Source organism: Rhinolophus hipposideros, assembly GCF_964194185.1.
Source record: "Rhinolophus hipposideros genome assembly, chromosome: 2".
NCBI classification, from domain to species: Eukaryota; Metazoa; Chordata; class Mammalia; order Chiroptera; family Rhinolophidae; genus Rhinolophus; species Rhinolophus hipposideros.
In genome coordinates this window covers 80812725-80835748 of record NC_138048.1, presented here as the reverse complement: position 1 = coordinate 80835748, position 23024 = coordinate 80812725, and the positions used below count along the sequence as shown (strand labels likewise).

At 37.0% G+C, this 23024-nt stretch overlaps 1 protein-coding gene across 4 annotated transcripts in view; it reads right to left on the bottom strand.

Moving 5' to 3' along the window:
- Positions 1 to 23024, bottom strand: part of IFT80 (intraflagellar transport 80) — a 109210-nt gene that overhangs the window by 24878 nt on the left and 61308 nt on the right. For all 4 annotated transcript variants that reach the window (XR_013994318.1, XM_081064282.1, XM_081064283.1 and 1 more), the window contains 4 exons: positions 22116 to 22295; positions 8196 to 8314; positions 5572 to 5646; positions 1431 to 1594 (listed from right to left, as the gene is read on the bottom strand). Coding sequence is in view for 3 of the 4 variants with exons in the window: in XM_081064282.1 (XP_080920408.1) it covers positions 1431 to 1594; positions 5572 to 5646; positions 8196 to 8314; positions 22116 to 22295 (538 nt within the window). In the remaining variant the exon portion in view is untranslated. The remainder of the gene's footprint in view (positions 1 to 1430; positions 1595 to 5571; positions 5647 to 8195; positions 8315 to 22115; positions 22296 to 23024) is intronic.

Genomic DNA, 23024 nt, shown 5'->3' with positions numbered 1-23024 from the left:
TTAACAGCCAGGTCAGATTTTTTTGCTTGGTAATATTCACAGTAATGAACAATGTTTAGCAATATGTATTAACAGAGAAAAACAATTTAACATTTTTCCACGAGGCTTCAGGGATAAGTCACTCTCACCCGACTGGCTCCTCCTCCTCTTACCCATCTCTAAATATTGATGTGCTCACTCTTTGGTCCTCTTCTCCATATACCTACTTCCTAGCTGATTTCATTCAGTGCCATGGCACTGTACAACGACATCCAGATTTTCTCTAGTCCCCACCTCTCTCCTGAGCCCTGGGCTTGTTTATGTTACTGTTTACTCACCATCCATGCTCAGATGTCTAAGACACATTTGAACTTATCCTGACCAAAACAGAACTCTTGGTTTGTGGACTTCCTCTACACTTCCTCCTTCCCTGTCTTCCATCTCATTCATCCAGGATGAAAACCTAGGATACCGTGCTTGTCTCCTCTCATTCCCTCATGCCCACATCCTTACCATGGCCAATGCTTTATGTGATCTGGCTCCTGCTTATCTATCTTTCTGTCCTCCTATCCTGTGACTCTTAACTCTGGGAACTTTGTCACATAGCCCTCTAGCAGTTCCTTTTACACGCCAGTCATTCTCACCTTAGAACCTTGCACTTGAGATGGTCATTCCTCTCCCTCACCTCCAGAATTCTCTATTTCCTCATCCTGCATTAGTTTTCCTCACAGCCATGTATCATTAGCTGACTATTTAAAAAATATATTTGTCTGTCAATCTTGTTCATTATTGTATCATCAACTTCTAAAAAAGTGCTTGGCATACAGTAAACACTCAAAAATATTTGTTGGATAAATGAAACTGTGATACAGCAATGCCTTAATAAAATGGTTTCACTGTACCATGCAATTGCAAAACACCTGATATATTTATTTGTAAATACTAATGTGGTCTAGATTTTTATATGAACATTTAAAATTATTCATAACTTTCCTCTTTCTTAATTTAAAATTCTGATTAAAAATATATATCAGCAAAATAAATAGTACAATGAAGCACAATATTTACTGTTACCAAATGAAGAAAAAAGGAATGTTTTTAAAAAGATCAATAAACTTAAAAGTTAACATATTCTTTTCAGACTCACAATCTTGAATTCAATCTCTCTACGAACAGCTACTGAATAAGTAAAGATTTATTCCTTACCACTAAGCTGTTATTATTATGACAACATCTATTTGTTCCATCAATTGAGTACGACAACTTTACAGATAGTATGACAACTTTAGTTCTTTCATTGGTTCATGATTAGGACAAATTAGGAAGCTTATAATGCTTTCATATAAAGTTAACATTAATAGATGAGAAAATGAAAGTTAATTTATGAAAATTTTACAGTGTTAACAAATTGAATGGCAATTGGACATAGCAGATTATAAAAATGTACTTACTTTTTTCATCAGCTTTATCTTTTATTGCTATGGTATCATTACTCAGAGACACAGTCTGTGCATTCAGAATATCTGTTCTCATTCCAGGAAATTTTGGAGAAGAAATGAAGCGCCCTTCATAAGAATATAAATAGATACCACTACCATTTACAAGAAGAAAATGTCTAAAAAATAGAGAATAAAAATATATTCTCAAATAACAGTTTACTATATTTTTATATCAGAATAGTTTATCCTTTGGAAAAATCTAAATCTTAAAATTAAGATAGTAAGTATATAGATATATACAGAATGAAATATACAAATAACCTGAAAAGTCAACACTGGCTATTTTGGTTTATTTCTAGGTTTTTGTATTTTGATGGAGATAGAAGAAAAATGAAAATGCCCATAATCACAATCCTATATACTAAAATTTTGACTTCTTTTATATTATATTTGCAATTTATTTCCTTTCCTAAAGAAGCATCTCTACAAAAAAAAGCAGTAAGAAAAATCTTACCATTTATAATTCAGTTATTGTAACGCCAGATGCCATTTGTTTCATTAAACCGTATATTAATATATGTTTCACAATTAAAGATTATGCTAAAGATAATTAAAGATTAAATACTGGTTAAAGTCTAAAACAGTGAAAATGACTCAAAAGTTAACCTCAGGGTCAGCATTTATTAAAATAAGATGTTTTGACTTTAAAATAATATATTGACTATTAGTAAATGTATTCATATTGATGTAGGAATATTTTTCCTGTGAGTCCCCAAATCATGTAGATGATGTTGGATCTGCCAGCAGTTTCTGGGTGTGGACCAGGATCCTGTCTTGTGAAGCCAAAGAATGGAAACACGGACCAGGGAGAAGCAAAGAGTTTTAAAAAGAGGATAGTTTATTGAAAGCAAAGAGTTAAGAGCTCCCGAGTGAGAAGGGGTCCCGAATGTGGGTGCCCCATGACTGAGGCAAAAGCTCTTACTTTTGTACTTTCCCTCGCCTATTTGGGGAAAGGGAGCTGTTTCAAGAAGGGAACTGTTTGAAGAAGGGAATTGGCACCTTCTAATGAAATTTGTCTGCCAGGTTTGTTCTGCTTGCCCATCCTAAAGGAATTAGCAAAGTAACCCACTCTTATGTATCAGATCAGCTCCGTTTGTCAGGCCAAAAGGAATTTTATGATTAACCTCATGGCCTTGTTACATTATGTCCTGGAGCAAAGGAGTGATTTCAAAACCTGGAGTTTTAGGCTATGGCTGTCTTTTGTTTATTCCACCAGGGACCTCCCTTTCTACCTAGGGACATACTAACTATCCTGTCTCAATATCTAAAACAACACATTGGTGTTGACAGCTATATTCAAGGTATAAGCGTTCTGTGTAGCTAATTTTTTGTTAAGTCAAAATGTAAATATTTATGGCTATTTTTTTCTTTGAAAATTTATAAACATTGCAAAAAACAATTCAAACAATACAGAGAAAGCAAAAGATCTCTTGCAATCCTACCTCTGTAAAAATAGCTTATGGCAAACAAATTATGAATATAACATAACTTTGCTTAGTTAACTCATTCCTAACGGACTTCTATTTCAAATTACTTACTGTTTTAAAGAATGTCTAACACATCTCTGTACATCTACCTTATTTACTTTCTTAGTACAACTTCAATAAATGCAATTACTTTTAAAATTTAAATACATATTGTTAAACTGCCCTTTGAAAGGTTGTATTGATTTACATTCATAATACTGCTATATTGGAGGCCTATTTCCTCAATGATGAACACATTACTTTTTTTTTTTTTGATTTACTGGAACTTTATTTAGTGAAAGGTTATTAGCATTATTACTTTTTAAATCTTATATTCAAGGTTTTAATATCCTTGATTCAGAACTATTTCTTTATTCAGGAATAAATAATTGTTCTTTCTTGCTATGGAAACAAATAGAAATAAACAATAAAACCAATGAAAAGTTAATATATAATGAATACCAAATATACACTTTAATTAAATTAATACTTGAGTATTAGTCTAGTTTATTTAATTGAAGGGTCTGACCCTTACATATTAGTGTATAAAAAAATATTTGCTAATGTTGACAAAATGACACATCATATTAGTATATATTCTTTCTTAGTCTCAGTAATAAAAGCACTTTCTCTTCTAAACAAGATACTATAGCTTTTAATCTACTTGTGAGTAAACACTGTGTTTCAAGGGGCAAACATATCTAAATGTACAAATAAAACTAGCAATAGGCAGTAAGTAAAATATTCTTTAATTACCTAATAATTTATTCCATTAACATATGCCTTTACTAAGAGAATATTCAATGAATACATATTTATAAATAATGTACAAATACATTTATTTGGAACTGTTCGAGTAAAAAGAACTTCAGAAATATGTTTACTTTTTTAAAACTTTTATTAAATTATTGTGGTGACGTTGGTTAATAAAATTACATAGGTTTCAAGGATACAATTCTATAATACATCATCTGTATATTGCATTGTGTGTTCATCACCCAAAGTAAAGTCTTATTCCATCACCACATGAAACATGGTTTTTTAGATAGCTGACATCTTACCTTTTAAGGAACAAAGATATCTTTTTTAAAATTTATGATAGAACTAAATAAATAAAGCCTATATTAATTTCATCAAACAGATGATACAAAATTTGACACAATTATTTTCTTGATCACTCAGGGTCATTGATATGATGATCATACTTTCCAGTAACTAGTTAACTGATAGCTTTGATACTCATGAGAATCTGTTGATGCCTCAGAATAATGCCACCCAGCTCCACAGTTCTGTGCTTTAAGTTTCCTCTGTGCTCCCTTGCCAGGCAGTCACTTTTCTTCCTGTCACTGTGCCAGCCTCTAACAGCCCACCAGCACCATTCTGCTGGTTTGCTATTTATAAAAGGCTGTGGGCCAGCAAACCTGATAATAAACACTATTAAGAGCTGCCTAGGTGGTGAGTAAAGGGATGAGGAATAAAATGATACATGGTTTTGGTGCAAAGATTTTCATACGAAGCTATTTTAGGTAATTGTCTATTATATTTTCATATTTATTCCAGGTTTTACTGGGTTGCAGCTCTCTAGTTTAACTTGTGATTCAGTAGGGTATCACTGTACTTGACAGACTGATTGATAGTGTTCATGTAAAACTGTGGGTTCCTGAGTAACAACTATTCCATCCTTAGTCCAGTTAATTGGTCTGAAATTTCTCAGTCCTGTCTGCACAGAATATTATTTTTCAAACTTGAGGTCACAGCCTAGTAATGGCTCGTAAAATAAATGCGTTGCAACTAATATTTAAAAACAAAAACAGAACAGAATAGAAAACAGAGGGACCATGAAGTCAAAACTATTTCATAGTAATTAGCCTGTTTCGCTCTCATTTTCTTATGTCATTACTCTGATGTTTACTTGTTATGAGTTTATTCGCATCATTTTAAATAAATTAATAACTTTTAAATCTCAATTTTAATTTCTAATATAGTAAATGGTGATACATATACCTTATTTGAAAATGACAACTTACAAAAGTGTTTAGATAACTGCCTGTTATGTAGCAGATACTGAACAAATAGAAATTTTGATAACAATCACATGATAAACATAATTATTTTTCCCACAAGTCTCCCAGTGTTATTGTTGGGCTGAATAAAAAAATGTTTACACCTGGAGCTAAAGTTGAATGTCAACTATAATTAAATGTATATATATATATATATACACACACATACACACACACATATATATAAGTGTGTGTATATATATATATATATATATATATATATATATATAGAGAGAGAGAGAGAGAGAGAGAGAGAGAGAGAGAGAGACATATACACACACACACACATATAGGGATATATATATATATATATATATATATATATCCCTTGATATCTTTTTAACTATGCAAGGCAATTTTGAGTCCAAAACAGTTTCAGAACCATTGATCTAAGAGCTATTCTCTTACTTTTTTTCTTTTAAAATAAACAGTAGAAACAGATTGATTCCAGATAATGTACCATTCTGTAGATGGCACGCTTTAAAGAGTGCTTTACTGTGATTTTACTGTAATTTGAAGTATTTTAACCCCAAATTCAATAGTCAAACATAATAAACAAATTACCTTTCTGCCTGCAGAATTAAACTAACAGTTTCTTCTTTGAGATCAAATATAAGTGGTGTATTCCAGTTCTTTGTACTAAAAGACAAATAAAATGGATATTTGTTAACATATAAAACATTAAATATTTTTTAATAGAGAGATAGGTACTCATTTTAAACAGCGTCTTCAGTTGCCCAGTAACTTTGTATATATTTCTATTACAGCAGTTGACTCATTGTGCTGAAATTATTCACATAATTTCTGTATCCCTCACTGGAAAGCAGAGACTCTGTTTTCCCAGCATCTAGCACAGAGTAAGCATTCAATAAAACTTTATTGTAGGTATCACAATAAATTGAGGAATCCTAAGTATAAATACAAGTTCTGTCATTTATTAGCTCTGCGATTTGGGAAAGTCATCTAACATTTCCAATCTGAAAAACAGTAGCAGCATAGCATAAAAGAGGGGTTTTGGCTAGACAAATCAGGATCGTAAATTTGGTTTTACCACCTGTCTGCCATATGATCTTAATAAGCTTAACTCCCGAAGCATTAGTCTCCTTATTTGAAAATGACAACTTATAAAAGTGTTTAGCTAACTGCCTGTTATATAGCAGATACTGAATAAACAGAAACTTGGTAACAATCACATGATAAACATTATTTTCCCTACAAGTCTCTCAATGCTATTGTTGGGCTGAATGAAAAGATGTTTACACCTGGAGCTGAAGTTGAATGTCAAGTATAATACACACACACACACACACACATACACATATATATACACACTTTTTTCCTTTCTTAAAATGTGTATACATTTTATTGGTACCCCCTATATGGGTGTGTGCATGTGTGTGTGCATGTGCGCATAGTCATGGATGTGGAGTACGACATAGAGAATACAGTCAATGGAATTGTAACAGCTATATTTGATGTCCGAGGGGTAGTAGGTTGGGGGGGCTATCACTTTGTGAGGTGTGTAAATGTCTAACTATTATATTGTTTTGTACAGCTGAAACTAAAAATAAATTTTAAAAAAAGAAAAGATGTTTGTGAAGCATTCTGTATACTATCTAAAAGCAAGCTATGACCACACTTATTGAATGAATGGATGAATAAATGAACACATAACTCCTTTGGTTTTTATCGTATAATATGATTCAAAGATAGGGATGGTTGGAGAGAACATTTACAAACTGAAAAATCTGTCCCCAAATAATCAATTGTTTCACAGTTTAAAATATGTTTTATTACTCCTATATATTCTGAATTTCTCTCAATTACCTCCATAGAGGCAATGCTTTAAATCTCATATTCAGTTCCGGAAGTTGGGGGAAAGGGAAGGTTGTAGTGAGTAGACACACTGGTGGGAAATTGATCTTGACTAATGCAGAATCTGATACCCACTTCAATAAGTAAATGCACGCATAGAACAAAACAACGAATAAATGCTACTAATAATTAGTAAATCTGGGGTTCGCAGATATGAAAAAGATATGTGCTTTTGTATTTTAGAAGAAAAATCACGGCATGCTTCATTTAAGAAGTCATTAGAATTAAGCAAATTATATTTAAAAAAATGATATTCAAAACTAACCACTTCCAGATTATTTCATTACAATTTACTATTATCTATGTACTTGAGATTATTTAAATCAATTGAATCTATACAGTGGCAATACTATGTAATGGTATGTATGCTACTGTGTATCTCTCCTCAATTCTGCTTTCAGCAACACATTGAAAGCTTGAAATCAGCCACAGTAGAAATACTACATCATAGAAACCAGCAAACAATGAAAATCAAGTTTGTTTGTTTGTTTGTTTGTTTCCAGAAAGTCTGTTGTTCAACATTTACTAGCACCTACTAAGTTACCATTTTAAAAATACCAAATACTCATTGTTAAAATTTTAGGTGCAAGTTTCTTGGATGTATTGAATCACTCCCTGCTTTCTAATACAAAGCATACTGAATATATTTCCTTTCATCATTTCTGGACAACTCTGGATTATCAATATGAATATTCACAACTACCCTGGGATATGATGTTAAGCCTTACTACCTTCGTGTGTTCTTATTGAGTATCTTTCAGCCTACTGTTAGGCTGCTAGCTGTCCTCTCTTCCAGTGGTTAGAGGTTCCTTTTCCCATTATTTATCAGCTGCTCCTAATCTTCTCTGGACTTTGAAATAAAATTACACTAAGTTCCTTAGAACTGTGAGTAAAGTGACAGTAAGCACCATCTCAGAGAAGATATTTTATATTATTAGAGTGATTATTAACCTTTGATGCACAAAGTTTATTAGATCTATTTTCACTGCTCATAGCTTATTTATTTATCACTCTTTAAAAAAAATTTATCTATCTATCTATCTATCTATTTATTTATTTATTTTTAAGGAGGGCGCAGTTCACAGTGGCCCATGTGGGGATCGAACCAGCAACCTTGGTGCTACCAGCACCACGTTCTAACCAACTGAGCTAACCAGCCACCCCCTTATCACACTTTAGTTGGGATTAGATTCATGATAGGTGAGATTTTGAGAAAGTTAAGTTTAAGCCAAATAGTGTTGATATGAAAGCTTGAAAATAAATTCTTCATCACAGACAAAACTCTGGATTTTTAAAAAATGCAAAATGCTTACGAGAACACATAACACTGAAGAGACGTTGAAACAACTAAGTGCGCATAGTTCAAAGATGCTTTAATGACTCTATCACGGAATTCCAGTAAATCCACTGCATCATTAAGAACGTTACGAACCTAAACAAGAAAAAATGAAATACCAACAAACAACATTAAAATACATCACACTTTTTAAATAAGTTAGCAAAATTTTGTAGAACAAAAAAATTGAAAGCTCTCTTGATTGCCAATCATATAAAAATGAATTCAATAGGAACTAGGCATAAGATGACACATTTGGGTATAAAAATCAACCAACAAAAGTACAGACACAGAACACTTCTTAGAAATAAGTTGAAAAAGACCTATAGAGATTTCTAAACTGCAAGCTAATCTGAACGATGGAGCAATAGAGCAATAAGGTGAAAAATGGTATAACACTAAGACATAGCCAAAGGAATGTGGTACATATGAGTTAGAAAGAGGCTACTATATGATTTCTGGTCAAAACAGTAAGAATATATCTTTTTTAGGATTAGGATTTATATTAAAATTTAAGTTCTAAAAAAAGACATAAATAACTTTAAAAATCAAAAGTAGAGTAGGAGGTATTAGCAAATAAACCAATTACATAGTGAAGAAACAAACTTCACAGAGGGGAAGAAAGTATTTCCCTATGTAAAAACACACAGATAATATATAAGAAAGGTAAGTACCAATCAACAAAGGAAATTTGCCTTTGATAGTCAAAATTGTTATAAAAGTTTGTAACAGAATAAAGCTTGCAAGGATTTTAACAGTTGGTAATATCAGCCAAACATCTCAAAGTTGATGGATAATCTGCAAAAAATTAGGAAAAATGTTGGGCAAGTTAAACTTATCTAATCTCTGGCCAATGACAAAATGGGAAAGATATTATTGTAAGAGCTAAAAGGTACAGAAAAAGAGATTAATTGCACCTAGACATTAGTATTTCTTTAAATTCACTTCATAATGCTACCATCTTTCTAAATACAGTATAATGTGACAATTATAATATTAATGAAGAATGAAAGGTAATGGAAAGACAGATGGGAAAATAAAGTCAAACTTCTTGTAAGTATTTCTTTGACGTACTTCTACTTATAAGGCATATTATATTTTTATTATCCGTTCCTCAACTCCATCCCCACCAAACTATTATCACTATGATAAGAGATAACAAAATTACATATATGTATATTCCTTGACCCAGCAATCTTACTTCTAGAATTCCATCCCAAAGATAAATAAGCAAAATTATGAAATGACATACACACGAGGATATTACTATACATAGCACTAATGGTAACAGCAAAGACTAGAAATAGCCCAAAAGTCTATCAATAGCAGATAAGTTAAACTATGATATATTCACAAAGTGGAATTATTATACCGCTGTAAAAAGAAACAGGGAAGACCTATGGAGTGATCTCCAGGATATACTATAAAGTAAAAAATATAAGATGCAAAACTGTGTATATAGTATGATACCTTTTATCTAATAAAGGGGAGGATACAAAGATATATGAATTTGTTTATATTAAAAAAAAATTGTGCTCGCTTCGGCAGCACATGTACTAAAAAAAACAAAACAAGAAATCTAAAACAGTTTTTGGTAACATATTATTGGAATAGTATTGATTTGTTATTTGAAACTATATTTTAGGATATATATATATATATATATATATATATATATATGTAAAATCACCATTAATGTCTTCAGGAACAAAAATTTTCTCGTAAAAGAGCTTCAAATAAAAAAACAAAAGTAAAACTCTAATCTTAAATTTGAAACTTCAGTATACACTCATATTTTTATCTGTCAAAAACAAATACATTGTATCTTAAAGTAATGATCAAACCAGTAACAATGAGCACACGTAGCACCTAGATTATGGACTCTAAATAACATTTCCCTTCAAAAGGAACAAGGCCTTTTGGGAAAAACGGCTGATTGCACATCTGGAACAGGAAATGTATAAGAGGAGCCTAGAGAATATTTTGTCAGAACTGCAAGCAAGCTATGAGATGATCTCAAAAGAATACAGGAGACAATTGGCCAAAGCCATTTGAGCATTAAAGAGAATAATGACTGCAGTATATTGAAACACATCAAAAATGTTAAAATCTGCAAATTTATTATAACAGCAATAAAAACAACAAAAAAGAAACTCATTGGAAATGAGTTAAGAAATCACTGCTAGGAAATCAACTCATTATGTGAAAACTGGTAAATAAAGGAAAATAATTCAAAAATGTGTCTCACCTCAGGGTAACCAAATGGATGATAAGGCAAAGTCTTTGATAAAAGACTTAGCTAATAATTGCAGAAGAAATGACAGAATAACAAGATTAACATTTTGCGATCCCCAGTTTGAAACATGGTTCTAGACAAGTGTCATCAACGGCTGACAAAAATATTAAGTTAAAAGCCTAACGGGGAACTACATGACATATGAATCAAACTGACAACAGCTGAACACACGGATTGATCTCAGCATCACTGAAAGAGCGATAAGCAGACGTATGTTTCTCCTGATGTGGCACAATAGGAAGTCACAGCATCACCCACAAAGGATTCTTTACACTTATCAAGGCTCTCGATCTAATACAGGGGTTAGATGAACCTGTGAAATGTAATCACCTCACAGGGATGCAAAGAAGAAAATGCGGGAAATTCAACAGAACAAATGACCTGGTTTCTTAAATAAACAAACGAATAAGAAGAAAGAGGAATTGTTTCAGATTTAAAAGGAATGAAGAGACAAATTAACTAAGTGCAGCATGGGACTTTGTTTCCTGACAAACAAACAAACTACAACAAAATATATAAATAAATAAAAATAATTGGAGAAATGGGACCTGTTACTGTAAAAGACATGTAGGAGACAACTGGAGAAATGTGAAATGTTACTATGTTAAAATAAAATAGTTCTTATCCTTTAGACATATAAAAAATGTCTTAATTAAAAAGAGTGATGCCAGGACTAGCGGTAAAGCAAAAGACTATGTTCCCTTCACTCTTCAATCAGTGGGGGAAATGACTGCAAAAGAGGGGTTGTCTGATGGCAAGTGCTTCAAAGGAGCTGGAGTTCTTCAGAGAAATTATTGTGGTCTGGAATTAGCAATGAGAGGTAAGGAAGACACCTACTGAAACTCCAGACCCAGTAATATTTGGCATAAAAAAGAAAAACACCTTCACTTGAGAAGGTTGTAGGAGAAACACTGGCCTCAAGAATCAGCAAGTTTTTACTTAGAGCAAAAATGTGAAGAGAGTGCATTCAGTGACCAGGCCACAGGTGCACGCCGCAGGTGTGCACAGGACAAGTGCAGTCTCAGTGAATAGGCCCCAGCACTGAGCAAGCCATGACTGTAGATGGTGACCCTGGGAGTCCCTCTTCAAATCCTAGGCTTTCTAAAGCCTTCTTTCATGACGGGGAGAAGAGAGCGGCTCCACAGACTCCCAATGCCCTGATTTCACACCTGGATTAGCGCACTTGTGTCACCTCATGGACTTTTCAGTTCCATTAGCCAGCAGGAGCTAACCGCTCCCCTCGCTGCCTTTGGCTGCCTGCTCTGGGCCTGGAAGCAAGCAGGTCAGAGACTTCACTCCACATTCTGCATTTCTGTTCCATTTCTGGCCCACAGAGAGGTTTATCTTGTTTTTGAGTCCAGATAAGTCTTTTTAAAAATATTTTTTTCATATATTATTGATGTCTTTGGAGCCAAAGGTATATCTATTCCTTCCAAGTGTGAACTTATGTCAACATCTTTACCAGAAGCCTGAGCTTCCAGAGACTTTTTAAAAGGTCCAAAATGCCATCGTCTCCTAGAAACATTTTAAAGCTAATGGAAAGAAGTAAGTTTTTAAAGGAAGTTATATGGTCGCTTCTTTATAGCAACATGATACCCAGTGAAACAAACTGGCTCTTAACAGGTTTAGGAAAATTCAATACTTAAAAATTTGATTGTATAAGCCTCTGCCATTATTCAAATTATAAACAGATTTCTTAAAATCCATACTTGCCTAAAGCGTCACATAGGGGAATTCTGTTTTTTTTTTGTGAATCTGGAACACTACAACCAAACAGGAATAAAACATCCCAGCCATAATAACAAAACTAAAATACTCTGATAATTGCTGTTACAATTTCAAAACTGTAGTGACTCCCATATCAGAAATGTCCAGTGCTGAATTTTAAATTGTACCCATTACTCTGTTCAATTCAGGGCAGATCCAGGATTAACCTCATGATACTTCTATCACCTAATATGTGTATCTAACCACAATATATAGACTCTTCAGATTGACATAAGTGCAAAAAATCTGTTTCCACATTTCCAAAATACTCATTTAATCCTATAGATAGCTATAATCTTAGCAATAACTACCATTATTTTTGTTTTACATCCGTTATCTCATTTTATTCTCAAAGTCACTCTGCTATTAACTCATATCTTTACAGGAGATAAAATGACTAAGAATCAAATAATTTTGAATTTTGGCAACTATTAAAAGCCAATGCTAAATAAAGAGTGGCAGGAAAGAGGTAAGCTTGAGATCTGAGAAATGCTTCATCTCCTTCACCTGTACCCTCTCCCTTTCAGGCACTTCCTCCTAACAAAGACATCAATTAACCCTTTTAGAAAGAATTATTCACTGGAGAAAAGAGATCCAAGATGGCGGAGTAGACAAACACTGCCTGCTTCCTTCCATGAACACATTAAAATTACAACTAAATTACAGAATAATCAACCTGGAGAATCATCCAAAGTCTAGCTGAACAGAGGCTTTATAACTAAGGATTTAGAGAAGAAGCCATGTCGAGACTGGTGGGGCAGAGACACAAAATGGGCTAGACCCAAACCTCCATGAAGTGGTTGAGAACTGGGCAGGATATCTTAGTTGCGGAGGCTCCCCCAGAGTGAGGGACCCCAGCCGACCCACACCAGGTTCCCCAGACCAGAAGAGCTGTGTACATCAGGATGTGAAAAACAATGGGGATTCCAACCATCCAGGAGGGATGGAAGGCTGTGGGAAACCCAGGTGTTCTCTTAAACGACCATCGCACAGACTCTCACTCACTCGCAGGCATTGACCTTGGGTTCCAGTGGAGGGACAGTAACTCTGGGGGGTGTCGAAGACATACAGGGAGCAGACTGAGGTGTGTGGCTGTCATGCGGCGGACCCTGCTCGCTGCGCCATTTGTCGTGCAGGGTCTCTGCTCCCGCTCCCCGCCCAAGAACGCAGGACACGGTAAGGCCAAAAAGGAACACCCATGGAGCCATAAGTAGGGGAGTCAAACCAATATATTCTCGCTGGTGTCTGGGCTGGAGACACAGGAAGCAGGATCTACATAATCTGCCTAATAGCAGTCCGCTCTTGCCAGCCACCATCTTCTTGCTAGCCCCCATTCCTTTTTTGCTAGCATAGCCACAGCCGTTATATTAGTGGCCAATGGCTTACGGGTTACAGCTGACGGCCAACTAGCCACAGCTGCTGGCATCTGATCACAGTTTATGGCCATTTACTACCCGAGCCAGCACCTTTCTATGTGAGGCCGAGAGCCTGGACACTGTTTTTTGGGGTTTTGTCCCCACACTCCACCCCTACAGGGTCTCGCCTCACAATCTACGCGACAAGCGTCTTCTGCGAGGGGCCCTGTGTAAGGAGCCTGGAGGTGAATGCACTATCCTGAACACAGCCAGGCTCTCTGGGCACAGCCAGGGTTTCTCAGGGCACCACCACAGTACTTCTGGGCACAGCCAGACTTCCTGGGCTTCTTAGGGTACCACCGGTCTCCCCAGGCACAGCCAGGTTTTCTCAGGGGACCACCACAGTACTTCTGGGCACAGCCAGACTTCCTGGGCTTCTTAGGGTACCACCAGTCTCCCCGGGCACAGCCAGGTTTTCTCAGGGGACCACCACAGTACTTCTGGGCACAGCCAGACTTCCTGGGCTTCTTAGGGTACCACCTGTCTCCCCGGGCACAGCCAGAGTTTCTCAGGGCACTGCCACTCTCTCTCTGGGCCTCTCGGGGTACTGTGCTGGAACAACAGCGGCTCACATCAAGGTGCTTACATATTATCAATGGCGGCCAGTCAAGACACAAAAGCAAACATTCTCGCCAGTCCCACTACATGGTGGTATGTTCCCAAACAGTCAAGCGTCCATTAAATCAGGGATAGAAGGCAATTCCTCATAGTCCATAGTCATTCGCCAGGGCTGTCCTGAGGTGAGGGATGACCTTGACCTCACCCTCATCTCCCACGGAGGACTCAGCAAGCGTTTCCTCCTGGGACAAGTCCCCCATCCAGGCTGCCTCAGCAAGCACTTCCCAGCCCACAGGGTGGCAACAACCTTCGCTTTCTCCGCTTTCTCCGGCCTCTGCTGGTTGGGGAACCATCCACATCTTTCCACCCCTCCACGGGGATCGAGCTCTCCGGCAGCTGCTCCTCCTGGTCTTCCTCAGACTGAGCTTTCATACGCACAAACTGCTCCACTGTCCTTCGGAAAGCTTTGGCCAGCACCGTATCCTGCCGACTACGCCAAGTGTCATGCGGCGGACCCTGCTCGCTGCGCCATTTGTCGTGCAGGGTCTCTGCTCCCGCTCCCCGCCCAAGAACGCAGGACACGGTAAGGCCAAAAAGGAACACCCATGGAGCCATAAGTAGGGGAGTCAAACCAATATATTCTCGCTGGTGTCTGGGCTGGAGACACAGGAAGCAGGATCTACATAATCTGCCTAATAGCAGTCCGCTCTTGCCAGCCACCATCTTCTTGCTAGCCCCCATTCCTTTTTTGCTAGCATAGCCACAGCCGTTATATTAGTGGCCAATGGCTTACGGGTTACAGCTGACGGCCAACTAGCCACAGCTGCTGGCATCTGATCACAGTTTATGGCCATTTACTACCCGAGCCAGCACCTTTCTATGTGAGGCCGAGAGCCTGGACACTGTTTTTTGGGGTTTTGTCCCCACAGTGGCTTAAGAGTGCGGCTGGAGGACAATCCTCATGTTCCCTGAATGAGTTCCTTCTCCTGTGCAGCCGGCAGGAGGGCACTGTCTTTCCTATGTTGAGCCCGCCCCCACAGGACAAATCTGAATCTGATTGGCCTGGTGAGCTCCGCTTCCTCTGGCCTGCTGACTCACTGGGACCCCGCCCAACACCAGAGGCACTTTCTCTGGAGCAGGCGGCACCGCCAGCATTGCACTTTCTTGGAAAACTATCCGTGTCCCGGGCCTCAGGTGGGTGGTGATTGACCTAGGTGTGCTCTCAGACTTTTGCTGAGTAGCTTCGGGCTCAGCAGAGGCACCAAACCAGAATTTATATTAACCTGGTGACCACAACTCTTCCCACTCTAGTGAACTACTCCCTGAGACCCTGCTTCACCCAACTCTTATACTATATGAGGCTTTTTCAGTGGCTGAAACTTAAGGAAGCAGGCAAGTGGCGGCAAGCCTCGGGGTGTTCTGACTTTTTGCAGAGTTACCCCAGGCCTAGTACTGGTGGCAGACGTCCTCAGTTTGTAGCAAAAAACTGTGGATCACTTTGTAGCTCCTACCAGGTAGACCCTGGCTAGTCATAGGCAGTGGGTGACCAGGGCCTGCATTGAAGTCCTTTGCAAGAAGCCCCAGACCCAAAATACTTGGAGGATGGCTCAGACAACAGCAGAGCACCATCCAATTATCCCCCACAAGCAGTACACCCAAAGGGTGGTCTTAACAGGCACCAGAGCCCATTGGGGCAAACCCCACTCGATGGGTTCAGCCCTGGCACAGCAGCCCGTAAGCCGTGGATGTGGCCAAACCTCACAGCCAATCACCTAAGGGCCAATGCCACCCATAGACATGCCAATAGCAATCAAGGCTCAACTATAACAGGAGGGAGGGCACACACAACCCACACAAGGGACACACCAGGAGAGCCCGGAGCAGGTGTCCAGGCAGACTGTGCCAGGGCCCTACTATATAAGGTCACCCAGCCAAGACTGGGAGACATGGCAGATCTACCTAATATATAGAAACAAACAGAGAGGTAGCCAAAATAAGGAAACAAAGAAGTATGTCCCAAATGAAAGAACAGAAGAAAACTACAGAAAAAGAACTAAACAAAATGGAGGCAAACAACCTACCGGAGACAGAGTTCAAAACAATGGTTATAAGGATGCTCAAGGAAATTAGTGAGAATGTCAACAGAGAGAGCAAGCATAAAAAAGGACATAGAAACCATAAAAAAGAACCAATCAGAAGTGAAGAATACAATAACTGAAATGAAGAATGCACTAGAAGGAATCACCAGCAGACTTGATGAAGCAGATAATTGAATCAACAATTTGGAAGACAAGGTATCAGAAAACACCCAATCAGAACAAGAAGAAAAAAGAATCCAAAAAAAAAAAACCCCAAAAAACAAAAATGAGGACATAACAACATTTGCTTCATAAGGGTACCAGAAGGAGATGAGAGAAAGCTAGAGATTGAGAACCTATTTGAAGAAATAATGACTGAAAACGTTCCTAACATGGTGAAGGAAATAGCCATACAAGCCCATGAAGCACAGAGAGGCCCAAATAAGATGAACTCAAACAGGCCCACCCCAAGACACATTACAATTACAATGGCAAAAGTTAAAGACAAAGAGAGAATTCTAAAAGTAGAAAGAGAAAGGCAACTAGTAACTTATAAGGGAGTTCACCTCAGATTGTCAGTTGATTTTTCAACAAAAACTTTGCAGGCCAGAAGCAATTGGCACAAAATATTCAATGTGATGAAAAGCAAGGACCTACAACCAAGATTACTCTCTCTACCCAGCAAAGCTATCATTTAGAATCAAAGGACAAAGAGCTTCCCAGACAAGAAAAAGCTAAAGAAAAAGCTAAAAGCCAAACCAGTATTACAAGGAATTTTAGAGGGACTTCTTTAAAATGGAAAAAAAAAAATCAAAATTACGAATAATAAAATGGCATGCTACACATTTATCAACAATTACTTTCAATATAAATGCAGTAAATGTTCCACTCAAAAGACATAGGAGGGCTGAATGGATAAGGAAACAAAACCCTTACATATGCTGTCTACAAGAGAATCACTTCAGATTGAAAGACACACACAAATGGAAAGTAAAGGGATAGAAAAAGATATTTCATGAAAATGGAAACAAACAAGAAAAGTTGTGGTAGCAATACTTATACCACACAAAACAACTTGAAAAAAAAGTTTAAGGGAAGAGACAATGAAGAACCCAGTAATCCCACTTCTGGGTATTTATCTAAAGAAAACCAAAATGCTACGAGGGGTTGTGTGCATCCACATGTTCTTTACAGCATTGTTTACAATGGCCAAGATGTGGAGGCAGCCTGGGTATCTGTCAGTGGAAGAATGGATAAAGACGAGGTGGTACATATATATACAGTGGAATATTGCCCAGCCATGGAAAGGAATGGGTTCTTGACATCTGCAGTGGCATGAATAGACCTGGAGAGTGCTGCGCTGAGTGGAGTGTAAGACAGAGAAAGACAGATACAATGTGCTTTCGTTTCTATGTGGAATCTAAAGAAAAAATAAACAAACAGAACAGAAATAAATTCATAGATACAGAGAACATATTGATGGTTGCCAGGTCAGAGGGGGGTTGTGGGTGAATTAATAAGGGAAAGGAATTAAAATATACAACCTGGTAGTTATAAAATATGTAGTCATGGGGATGTAAAGTAAAGCAAAGGGAATATAGTCAATAATATGGTAATAACTAGGTATAGTGCCAGGTGGGTACTAGACTAGTCAGGGGGATCATTTCTTAAATTATATAAATGTCTAACCACTATGTTGTACACCAGAAATTAATATAAAATAATATTGAGTGCCAACTGTAATTGAAAAATTTAAAATGGGGGGAAAAGGTGAAGGGGAATAAGAGGTCCAAATTTCCAGAAATAAAACAAATAAGTCATGGAGATGTAATGTACAGCATAGGGAATACAGGCAATAATATTGTGATAGCATAGTACGGTGTCACATGACTTATCGTGGTGATCACTTCTTTAGGTTTATAAATGTTGAAAACCTATGTTGTACACCTGAAACTAATATGATATTGTATATTAGCTATATTTTAATAAAAATATATTTTTTAAAGTAAGTATAATATTAAAAAAAAGCTAATGGAAAAGTAGCAAGGGAATTTGTATCACAAACCTCCTAATTGTACATTAAGACTTTAAACATAAAGAAAAAACATTAAATTTCAAAAGAAATTAAAAAAAAAATTTATCCACTGGTATCTAGCCCGGAAGCAAGGAGCAGATTAAGAAACCTTCTCTCTCTGGTTATGGGGGTGTGTGGGGTGTGTCTCACAAACGCTGAGAAACAGGGGGACAGGGGGACAGGTAGAGCAATGAAGCCTATTACCAGGTAGCAACTGCCAGGTCAAGGTCTAGATTCAAGAATTATGACTCAAGGACTGGCCCAGTGGCTCAGGCGGCTAGAGCTCCATGCTCCTAACTCCGAAGGCTGCTGGTTCGATTCCCACATGGGCCAGTGGGCTCTCAGCCACAAGGTTGCCAGTTCAATTCCTCGAGTCCCACAAGGGATGGTGGGCAGCGCCCCCTGCAACTAAAATTAAACACAGCACCTTGAGCTGAGCTGCCACTGAGCTCCCGGATGGCTCAGTTGGTTGGAGCGCGGCCTCTCAACCACAAGGTTGCCAGTTCGAATCCTTGACTCCCGCAAGGGATGGTGGGCTGTGCCCTCTGCAACTAGCAATGGCAACTGGACCTGGAGCTGAGCTGCGCCCTCCACAACTAAGACTGAAAGGACAACTTGAAGCTGAATGGCACCCTCCACAACTAAGATTGAAAGGACAACTTGACTTGGAAAAAAGTCCTGGAAGTACACACTGTTCCCCAATAAAGTCCTGTTCCCCTTCCCCCAATAAAATCTTAAAAAGAAAAATAAGAATTATGACTCAACATGGTATCTGGTTTCTGAATTAATGAAACACAAATCAACCAAGAGTCTACTAAGCTTCTAAGGAAACTGTAAAATTCTAAACCAGGCAAATAAAAAGCTGTGATTGTTCAGTCCCTATGGCCAACAACAAAATCTCACCTCACAACAAAATTAAGTGGGCTACTTCTACTTTTGGGTATTTATTCAAAGAAAACAAAAACACTACTCTGAAAAGATATATGCACCCTATGTTCACTGCAGCATTATTTACAATAGCCAAGATATGGAAGCACCTAGGTGTTTATTGACAGACGAATGGGTAAAGAAGATGTGAGATATATCTATATCTATATCTATATCTATATCTATATCTATATCTATATCTATATCTATATATCTACATATATATGTCCATTATATATATATATGTGTGTGTGTGTATATATATATATATATATATATATATATATATATATATGTAATGGAATATTACTTGGCCATTGAAAAGAGTGAAATATTACTTGGCCATTGAAAAGTGTTGCCACTTGCAACAACAGGGATGGACCTATAGGGTATTATACTAAGTGAAATAAATCAGACAGAAAGACACATATCTTATGATTTCAGTTACATGTGGAAAATTAAAAAACAAAACAAATTAATAAACAAAACAGAAATAGACCCACAGATACAGAGAACAAGCTGATGGTTACCAAAGAAGAGGGGTAGGGGGAAGATGGGGGATAAAAAAGAATTTGTTCCCTAATGGGGTTGGCTATTGGAGTTCTCTGAATGTTGTCGTACAGGTTGTCTGAATTAAAAATAAATAAATCCCCAATTGCTTTAGCTGGTAGCACAGGTGCTTTCATTAGGGGATGAAAAAAAAATTAAGTGGCCTACTAAAATGTACAGTCCCCAGAAAGGGAATTCTCCCAGGTGGGAGATCGTCCCAGAAAAGCGAAGTAGAATTACCAAATTAACCAAGCAATCGACTCTATTGCTAAGAAATAGAGTTCTCAGGTTTTTAGGATATTCTTGGCCAGCTCGACTGTAGCTATAGACCCTGTAATCACTGTGTATTGTTTTCCCTTCTCCCCTTTCCCCACCTGTTTTCACTGAAACTCTCCATTTTGCCTTCATCACCGTAATTTGGAATATGGGGAGGGAGAGGAAAATAATTAAAATTCACATTTTTTTTACAGTTTTCCAGACAAGAGATTTGGAGCTGAATGGAGTAACTGGATGAATACAGGTTAATTTCTTTTAGGGGGGAATGGGTTTGTTTTCAATTGCATATGGAATAGCTGCATTAGTTAAGCATTGCATTTTCTCAATTTTCACATACATGAATAAGGGTATGTATGTGTGGTTAGGTAGCTTGTAAGATGGCTCCGAATGATCCTCATCTCCTCATATTCACATCTTTGTCTGGTCTCTCCACCGTTGGTGGATTGGACCAGTAGCTTCCTTCTAGTGAACATGGCAAAAGTGGGATGTCACTTCTGAGGGGAGAAAATAGATATGGACATGAAAGGGGCAGGCTTGATCATGGGTTGGTGTTGGGGCTGGGTGATGAGTACATGGAGATTCATTATATTATTCTGTGTATTTTTGTATATGTTTTAAATTCTCCATAATAAAAAGTTTAAAATTTTTAATATAAGTAAACAGAACAAAGAAAAATTATACTGTAACTAATTTGGTGATCATATTATACAAATTAAAATATCGAGATATTAGGGGCTAAAGAATATTTAAAGATACCTGTCCAAGAAATCACAAGATATATGCTTCCAAAATTTTATATTATTTATAATAATCTGAAATCTGAATACTGAAGATAGAGGCAACTGACACATACAGAAAGAAGAAAGATATAGTTTCACTTTCTTTGGCAGAGGATTTGCCATTGGCACACTGTCTTTGGCCTCTTCCTACCTTCTGTCAATTAACTACACAAATATTTGTTGAGTGGAGTGCTTATTATATGCAAGACACTGGGCTAGGCTCTACAGGAGAGCTAAAGACAAGAGAAATGTAGTTCTGTGTAAGGGGCTCACATTGACTAAAGAACCCCCCCCCCATGTTCTCTACCTGTAAAACATTTCTCCCCATCTTCCATCGCCATGTCCCAACCTTCCTGTCGTAGTCTACAAAGTATTTCACTCCAGAAGTACCTACCCTGTTTCCCCGAAAATAAGACCTATCCAGACCATCAGCTCTAATGTGTCTTTTGGAGCAAAATTAATGTAAGACCCGGTCTTATTTTACTATAAGACTGGGTATAATATAATATAATATAATATAATATAATAAATATAATATAATATAAATATAATAAATATAATTAATATAATATAATATAACACTGGGTCTTATATTAATTTTTGCTCCAAAAGATGCATTAGAGCTGATTATCCAGCTAGGTTTTATTTTTGGGGAAACACGGTATTTTTCTTCCTAACTCCCAATAAGAACTTCCTACCATTTTCCCACTTTGGCTTGCCGTAGGTAATTCTTAAAAGGAAAAAAAAATTAGTCAAGTTAAATAAACTCATACAATTATAAATAAATAAAATACTGTAACCCTGACTGTGACTAGCAGGTTAGATAGACCTGCCTTGGGGTCAGCCCCAGGAGCTGAATCGAACTTGTCATAGCTTCCCTCCTGCCTTCCTCAGCTGAATCCATACACTTCCCAAACGCTTTGAGCTTCACTCTCCCTGTGCCTCAACCCTATGACTGCATTAGCTGTGGGCACTCAGGGTCTATACTAGTGAAAAGTTCTCACCTTACATCATGAAAACATCACTAATGGTATAGTTAAAATATATCTAATGTAACTGAATTTTTATAAACTTCATTTAAATATAATTAAAGAAGATAATTCCATAATCTATATAGTGAACTAATGCGAAAAGAAGCAGGACCATGGACCCTAATCAACCATGGACCATAATCATACCTGCATGGTCCTTCTCTTAGTTAATGTTACTTGAAAATTTTTCCATTCCCAACGCTGCTCCACCACGTGTGCGAAAACAACATGTCCATTGCCACAGGCTCCAGCAATCTGAGTGCCATCGATCGACCACGCAATATTGAATATGCTGCCAGTGTTGGGCTTTTCTAACGCATATGACCACTGGGGAAGAGAGAATAAGAAAAAGCCGATTTATTTAAAAAAAAAAAAAGTGTTTTTAAAGAAGTTTTAAATTGAGCATATGTTAACATATTAAGATAATTTGTAACAGAACGTGTCTTTATTCCAGAATTATTAAGATATTTTTCTTGATAAAGCTCTAGTATACTGAACGAAAGATAAAGATGTAATTTTTAAAGTACACAGTGGAATAACATGAAATCTCTCTCAAGAACTGCAAAACACCCACACAATATATTCACATATTGATTCACAATATTACTTTTAAGTAACACTGAATGGGTAAATATAAAGATTCTGTAGAAAAAACAAAGCCATCTTACTATTACTTCTTAAGGATCTCTAAAGTTGCTATACCTAAAAATTTCTGAGCACAATATTTCAAGAATGTCACTAAAAACTGAAACTAAACACACAATATAACTAAAACATCTCTGATATATACTTTAAATCATGAAAGTATAGGTAAATCGACCTTTTTTTTTTTTTTTTTAAAGAAGGCAGTAAATATAACCTCTTCTAGGATCTACCTATCTGTGTGAGAATGTTATCTAGAGATATCAATAAGCACTAACTGGAACAAAAGAGGTGTGTGTGTGTGTGTGTGTATGTGTGTGTGTGTGAATAAGACAAAGAAAAAAAACAAAGATGGTTTTACATGAGTTTTCTTTCATTTTTCAGAGGTAAATACGTATTTGCTATGTCAGGGCC